At 29.5% G+C, this 8081-nt stretch overlaps 2 protein-coding genes across 2 annotated transcripts; both read right to left on the bottom strand.

Annotated features, from left to right (window-relative positions):
* Positions 1 to 1969: 1969 nt before the first annotated feature.
* On the bottom strand, positions 1970 to 5251 carry LOC108577510 (protein HID1). Its single transcript, XM_017940671.1, is given in 12 exon segments — positions 1970 to 2192; positions 2301 to 2467; positions 2553 to 2698; positions 2700 to 2886; positions 2956 to 3212; positions 3296 to 3421; positions 3502 to 3732; positions 3816 to 4057; positions 4148 to 4371; positions 4446 to 4499; positions 4576 to 4935; positions 5180 to 5251. Coding segments are annotated over 12 exon segments (2283 nt in total). The 5' UTR covers positions 5246 to 5251.
* Positions 5252 to 5616: 365 nt separating this feature from the next.
* On the bottom strand, positions 5617 to 7142 carry LOC108577516 (methyltransferase-like protein 2-A). The gene is made up of 6 exons (XM_017940677.1): positions 7033 to 7142; positions 6692 to 6844; positions 6296 to 6610; positions 6105 to 6218; positions 5834 to 6006; positions 5617 to 5750 (listed from the first exon to the last, which is right to left on the bottom strand). Exons 1-6 carry the CDS (start codon positions 7140 to 7142, stop codon positions 5617 to 5619), a joined length of 999 nt encoding a protein of 332 aa, XP_017796166.1.
* Positions 7143 to 8081: the final 939 nt, after the last annotated feature.

Here is an 8081-nt window from a genome sequence, read left to right as displayed (position 1 = left end):
AAGTCCATCAATTCTATTGTGTAATAATTAATAAGAAAAGCATAGATTAAGTATTGTATGTGTTTTATAATATTTCATTATACACTTGTATATAATATAGGTAAGTGTGTACATACATACATGCGCGAGCGCGCACACACGCGTACACCTTTCCATGTTGCCAAATTTTTGCTTCTGACATAAACTCAACTAATATATACGATTTTATTATATTTAATACTTATAACTAACAATGATCTTCAAGCTACACTTTTGCATATGAAAGTGTAGTTTAAATTAATAAAAGTATCATTCACTTCTTTGTTTTATTATCTCTTCAATTTGGTATACCAAACTCCTTAGAAACTTCTAAGCTACACTACACTTATATAGCTTTATCATGTAATAATTAAGTGTAGGTGCTTGTTTTGTATGTATAACATGATTAAATGTCATTTTATTATGAAAATTTCATTACACGTTAAAAAAAATCATTTTCCTCTTAATACATACATAACTAAAATTGTGTAATTGCATCAATACACATGTATATAATGTACATGTACAGAAATATAAAAAACGTAAAAACTTCTGAATTTTAAATAATGCAATTTTTTATATAATTTTTCTGTTTACTTTGTACATGTTCAAAGTAGAATATGTTCATGAAAAGTAATGTATTAATAAATTATTGTGTTAAAGATTTCATTTAAGCACAAAGAACAAATAAAATTATACATATATCTACTACAACAAAATAATAGTTATTTTCTGTGCCTTTATTATAACGTAAATATAAACACTGTACAGTTATGAAAATTCTGATATTTCTATTTCTCGTATTAACACGTTAAGCGCCATGTCAGTCAGCGATGGCTGACTCTATACTTTTCCGTTCAGGCCGCGTCAGTCACCGGCGACTGACAGTATACTTTTCGTTAGTCGTCTTCTGTTTATAGTTCGCCCATCGCGCATGGCCCACTTGACGGCCGAATGTGACATGAACGAAACGGCAAGCAAAACAGGCTGGGCGTTTAACGTGTTAAGTAAATCCATTTTCTAATAAGAAACTAGAGAAATTTGAAAATGTAAAAAATCTTGAATAAAATAAATAAAAAGAATCTCATTTTTCAATCTGAATTAAAAATTTTATATATCTTCTATTCTAAGTTTATATAAACATGCAAAATTAAGATTATCGGTGCATTTACAATATTTAAATAAACTGCTTTGTTCCTTTTGTATGTAAAAGAATTTGAAGTATTTCATAAATAAAATAGGATCCTATTTTTCACTTTGCAAAAAATAATACTACAGTTAGTTTTGTAAGATTGTAAAATAATTTATCCGGGTGGATAACATTCGAAAATTTAAATTATTTAACATAGATTGAAAAGCATGAATAATCAAGTTGTCTTTCAAAAATGTAACTACTACTACTACACAGACATACAAAACCAGTATTTTACAAGTTCATTCTCTCTTAGTAAATATACTAGGATATTATATTCAATAATGAGAAACAAACAATTAAACGATATTACGTTATTAAAAATATCCAAGTTGATAAAAGAAAAGTAAGTTGAGAAATGTAAAAAGCTAAATTACTGATTAAATGGATTTTGATTCAGTTTAATGATTTGTCATTTATATCTGTGAAGGCACTTGCACAATCGCAAATATTTACACATTTATTAGTGAAAATTCAGGATTATAATGTTACATTATCATAGTTTCTCATAATCAATAATTGCAAAATCAGTTCTGTAACTCTGTGTAATAGATTTATAAGAAAGACTACACTTGTAAAAATGCCATTCATTACTTAAAGAAGTAGTAAACTTTGTTATCACTTGGTGCAACTTATAATAAATAGAGATCACCGAGATTTCTTTTTCCACGTTAGGAGTACTAAATATTTTATGTCAGAATAATATAGAAATTTCAGTGCTAAAGCTATTAATAATTCGCTCAATAATATGTACCGTGTTTAAACTCTTTGGATTTCAAATAACTTTACATCTGTATCATACCAAATTGGTGGTTCGACATTCCTTAGGTATATAACACCCCACATATACGTCCTGAACCAAGCAGTAGTTCCTGCATTTGCTTGGTATCTCCTGATAAGAATAGGGTGTGGTACTGGTAGCAAACCAACTAAAGTACCATGTTGCAAAAATTTTAAAATTTCACTTTCATCTGTGAGACCCCTAAACATTTGTAAACCAATTAAAATATACGATAAAGTACGATATATGCTACAGAGATAGTTTTCCTTTTAATAGATTACAAAAAGTAAGACAATAAATTATACTCACTTATCAATGCATATTTTTTCAACTTGAGGTACGAGGACTTGAAGTAATCGCATAATAGTTTGCAACGGAAGTTTACTTTTCCATTGATAAACCCATTCACTAGAAGGAACCCATTGATTTATGTTGTTAGAAGAGTTTGTATGTTCTGCCACTCTAATGCCTCCCTTCTATTTAATTAATAAATCAAAATATAAATAATTTATAAGTGTCAAAGGCCTAACTATGTAACTATTTATATCATTGTGTTCTTACTGGTATAACAGAGTTTTTATTGGAATTCATTAAATCTTCTGTACCACCCACATTGTTTTGATGATTAGGTTTTCCTACATCAACACTTACTGAAGGACTTAATGGATGTGCAGATTCTTTTTCTGTCATTTTCTCAATACCTGTTGAGAAATCCTTCCATTGCTGCTTCATTAACATTTTCGTGTGACGTACTAGCGGGCATGTGTCGACGTTGTCTTTTACTGAGGGACCTCGCAATTGTATTACAGTCACTTGGTAAATTCGCCAATGCGTGAAACACTTGCCTTTTGCGTATTATCGTATAAACCAAATTACTGTTTCCATCAAATTGATACTAATAATATATAAACTTTGTTAAATTTATTTAAATAAAATTTGCCATTCACCTTGTATTCAAAATTACCTGAATGATATTATTAAAAATTTCCAGAAGAAAAAATACTAAATGATGATTTGTAGGTGCAGAAAATAAGAACCATGGAGTGCTAAATGCTTCGAGTAAATGTAATAGTTTAGTACTAGCCACCATTGATAGGGTTTTAAGGTATGGAGATACATTGACTAGAATTGTTAGTAGACAATCAAATAGTGGCTGCAATCTTTGGTGTCCAGTGGTAATTATCTTGTGAAAAACAGTAACTAACAAGTCCGCATGTGTACCTATAAGTATTTCATAGTTATATATTATTTTGAGTTACCAATTATATATTATTTTGTAGTAACGTAAAATAACATTATTATACCTGTAAAAACGGGAATATCCATAGGTACTGTAGCTGTGTATGGTTTATTTAATCTAACGCCAAAGTTACGTTCTCCACTCAGTAGAAGTAAAATAAATACACCGATATGCATCAATCCAACACGAGCTGTAAAATTTTATTGAATTATTACACATAATCGAAATACTTGCTTGAATTTAGAAATTTTCGAGATTATAGAAACTTACATTGATCTGCGCGTGAATCATTTAAATGATATAATATAGGTACCAATACTTCAAGAACATCTGAACTTTTTAATACATAGTATAGAAACTTCTTATTATAATCACACATTTTCCAAAAAAATACTAACAATTCTTGATGAAAGTGTACTTTTTTAGTCGAATTTGGCAAATATGTTTGCATTAGTGGATTATTTAATAATCTAGTGATACCTTTCAATACAAACTGAAAATCTATAGACCATTAAAAAAAAATTATGTTTTTATTCGATAATTCGTTGTAAATGTGCATAATTAAATATAAAGGCACGTTTTACCTTCATCGCGATGAATACGACTTAGATAATTAATGAATAAATTATCTCCAACACTTCCTTCTTCTAGTGGAGCACCACCACTAGTGTCATGGTCTAGTGTGACTATAAGAATTTGTAATGAAACATCAACTAGTGGTTCTAATGAATCAGTAAATAATAAATGATTGTATGGCACTCCAAGTCCAACAGGATCATATGCACATACTGTATTCAACAGTGATGTGAACATAGGCAAGGCATGTCTGTATACAAGCAAAATGAAATTATTCTTTAAATTATTTCTACATATTGATACATCCAACATGTTCATGGTAACATTCATTATGATTTACCTGTTTTCAGAACTAGTTAAATGTTGGATCCATCTATTTGGAGTAACTGAAAGATCCATAGGTGGATTGTACATGGTTTCACTGAAGCATGTGAGTAGCAACTTTAGTAATTCTGTTCTATTTGAATCTAAAATTGGATATCTGGGAGGTGAATGTGCAAATCCTACACCAGCTTCCCAAATATATTCACAGCTATCTATAGACTGCAATTCCTCTGCTTTATCCTAAGTAATTTCAAACATATTTTATTAATACTTTAAAGTTTTCAAAGTTTTCAAAATACAGGAGAAAGGCTTACAGGACCAGATTTTCTGTTTGCAGCTACTGTAAAATCAGGACAAAACAGCAAATCCTAAAATACCAACATAAGTTATAAAGATGCTATTTCTTTTTTACATTCTTCATTATTCTTAAAAATATATCCTTACACAAAGTGCATTGAGTAGAGAATGAGCCAATGGTACACTTTCTTCATCTTCTTTACCAGGTAAACTAGACCAAAAGAATCCTTTCCAATCAGGATCCTCAAAGATATAAGGTAACAACCTTGTTAATAAGCGACAACAGTTCAGAACAGTTTGCTGTTCTCTTTGAGTTCTACAACTATTATCAACTGCTTTCACTAATTTTTCCACTGCTTTGTAACATAGTGTAGCTAAATTAGAAGGTGCTTCTTCTCTTAATATACGAATTTCAGGTGCAGGAATTAATGTAAATATATCTTGTACATTAGTCACATTTTCAGACCAAAATTGATCCCAAAAATTATCATCTGAAGCATCGATTACCTGTAATTAAAACAGAAAAAACGCTGTATTTTTTAACCTAAGTGTTAATTCATAATTTTTTAAATGGTATTTATAAAATCACGGAAAACGTAAAATTTAAACTACTATATAAAAAACAAGATATAAGGATTAATTTAAATAAAAAACCATATAAACGATAATACGAATTTGTATATGTTTCGGTGCATTGAAACGTCAAACATATCATATGCTGCTGAACGAAATAATAAACAACAGTTTTCACCTGTGTTTTCGATGTCAGTTGAACGACCGCTTTTCGAAAATTTAATTTTGTGTCAGCATTTCCCATATTGCTTTATTTTTTATCGATTTAAGATGAAAGATTTAGTGCCAAAATATAAAAACGACTTGTTTCCCTTTAAACGAGAACGATAATGGTCACCGCCATTTTTATGTGCCAGACAGTATAGCAGTGTTACCAATGAAAATTTTTTCTTTGTTTTTCAACGATAATGTCATTACTGTGATTATGTTCCATTAACATAAATATACTATACGAATCGTTATAAACATTGTGACTGGTTTTTGATTAAACAACATATTGGAACATCACAAGTTATATGTAATACTAATATTATTTATTTCATATAACTGTTCTTACAAGTTTATGGCAGTACAATAGAAAAAATGTAATATAGTGATTATAATGCAAATCTTGTTTTACTTTCTATATTTGCTTTGAATCCATACTCTGTACATTTTAAGTTGCTTTCCTCTGTTAACTTGTAACCTCCTATCTACAAGGTTTTGTTCTTCCATAAAGCCACAATCTGTAAATAATTCCCTAACTTCATCTGTAAATAAATGTTTTGACTTTAATATTTCAAACAAAATATCTTTTATAACCCAAGTGTAAAAAATTTATAAAATAAAGTACCTTGAGTAAAAAAATAAACTCTAGTTCCATCTCCTCGAGCATAAAAATTTTCTGCAAGACAACTACCTTTTTTGAATCTTAGTTGTGCTAAATCATATCGTCCATAGTCCCGAAATAAAACTATTCCACCTGGTTTTAAATATTTGTGCACCTGTTGTATAACATGCTTCATTCTATAAATAAAATGTATTATATTATTATTATTATATTGTTACCTTCCATTTAGCTACATATGTATAATTAATATATATTTGTTGAGCAAAATATTTACTTCTCAGGGTGTATAGCTGATAGAACAAATATCAGCACAATAATATCCAAACTTTCAAGTTCAAAAGGTGTTTCCCATGATTCTTGTGTTACATCAAGAACAAATGCTTTACACCTTTAAAATAAATATAAATAATGTCTTAACTGATGTTATTTTAAAGTACTACCTGGAGATGTAATAAAACTTTATACCTGGATATGTCATAAGCAGGATTCTGCTTCAATATGTCTATTGCTTTTGCAGAAAAGTCACAGCAATATACAAATAAATTTGGGTCCGTATTATATAAAAGTATTGGAAACACTGTGTTTCCTACTCCACAACCAATTTCTAAAATTTTACTTCCATTATTACTAGGTAAATCAAGAATTTTTATATGAGTTTCTTTCTTATCATCATTTGTGTTTTCAGTTACAAATCTCAAAGGCTGTGTAATGTTTTGTTTGACAGCAGAAGAAGCTAATTCTGGAAATTCTGTAAACAACCAATGTCTATCTTTGAAAAATCTGCAACATGAAAAGTAAAGCTACTTTTTATGTGAACTGTTTAAGGTAATTATAGAGTTAATGATTTATGCATCAATGTACTTATTTTCATGTATTCCATAAAATTTGTCCCAATATTTGTCAGCCTGATGTTCATATTCTTGAATTTTCTCATTTGATAAAATTACATTTGAATTTTCATTTACTTTTTGTTGAGCTAACTTTTGTTGTTCCTCATCCCATGTAACATTGTCCCTTCAAATAATAATTACTTATTTACAAAGTTTATGTAACAAATTAATAATAAATTAATGCTTTTTATAATTAAACTTGATGTTATTAATCTATAATATAATTTCTAGGGATAATAGTTTATAGGTTAAGATTTTATAACACGAGTATTACGATTTTTTATTAAACACCGAACAGTAATGCGTTAGTACCATGCATTATGTTGAAATACATTGTCACCATTAGAGAGAAGTCTATTTCCGAATTGTGGTCTTTTGTCATTTGATTCATGTTGCTGTAGTTCCGGTGTATTTCCTTCCATCTTTGTATCACGTGTTTTCTGCAAAGTACATATAGATACTCGAGTAATGCTAAAGGCGGGCAACATATTAAAAACAACAGAATTAAATAACAGATGAAGATACGGACATAACAAAGGGAACGAAACAATGAATACAATGTCTTTTACGTTATTATAATGCATTTAATGATTTTATACGAATGGACTTCCATATTTTACAAAATATTAGAATTTCGGTTTGGAATAAGTGAAATTGACATAAGCATGTAACGACTTTTGTAACACATTTTCCCAATTTTAATTGATTGCAATTTTTTTTTATTAATAGTAGTCATACATGACATGTAAATTCTCTGCATAGAACTAGATTTGTTGCAGATCGTCGCATATACAATAGGACTCTTGCAGATCAACGACCTAGGAGACAGATATAGGTTGAGGGCACGTGGTATGCGGAAACAGGATGGGTGTGACGCAGAGGGTGCAGGTTGAGGGTGGTATGTTGCGTCATTGGATGATTGGTACTACAGGGACGAATCATACAATTATGTTTGCCTTTTACCATATCAAATCCATGTTTTATTCATAAAAGTATAAAACCTTTATATTATTTGTAGTGTTCTGTCGATACCAAAATACGACATGTTAGGTAATGGCTCTTAGCTGCTTACTGTTGCTAGAACTGAAACAACGAGACCCTATGTCAGACTAAATGTACAAAATAGATTTTTCATTCCCCTTATTAAATCTATATAGAATTTTTCGAAGCGCTAAATGTAGTGGATAAACTATATACGCTAATAACTTATACCATTAACTAGGCTCTTCTTCTATAATATGGTAATTTCTCTATAACTACAATAATACGTTTTATCCAAGTTAAATGGTTTTCCTATGTGTTAGAAAGAAAATTAATGAAAATATGCAATGTTATATGAAATTACGATATGTATTTCCTAA

The sequence above is a fragment of the Habropoda laboriosa genome, unplaced genomic scaffold (genome assembly GCF_001263275.1).
Source record: "Habropoda laboriosa isolate 0110345459 unplaced genomic scaffold, ASM126327v1 scaffold804, whole genome shotgun sequence".
In the NCBI taxonomy this organism is placed as follows: domain Eukaryota; kingdom Metazoa; phylum Arthropoda; class Insecta; order Hymenoptera; family Apidae; genus Habropoda; species Habropoda laboriosa.
Note: the sequence above shows the minus strand (reverse complement) of the source record. Positions and strands in the feature narration are given on the sequence as shown.

What these genes read in the sequence shown, in the direction of transcription:
- LOC108577516 (XM_017940677.1), bottom strand. Translation starts at nt 7,142, where the DNA reads ATGGAAGGAAATACACCGGAACTACAGCAACATGAATCAAATGACAAA. An exon ending in CCTGCTTATGACATATCCAG is followed by an intron (nt 6,219 to 6,295) that starts GTATAAAGTTTT and finishes TTTATTTTAAAG; the next exon opens with GTGTAAAGCATTTGTTCTTG. An exon ending in TCAGCTATACACCCTGAGAA is followed by an intron (nt 6,007 to 6,104) that starts GTAAATATTTTG and finishes TTTTATTTATAG; the next exon opens with AATGAAGCATGTTATACAAC.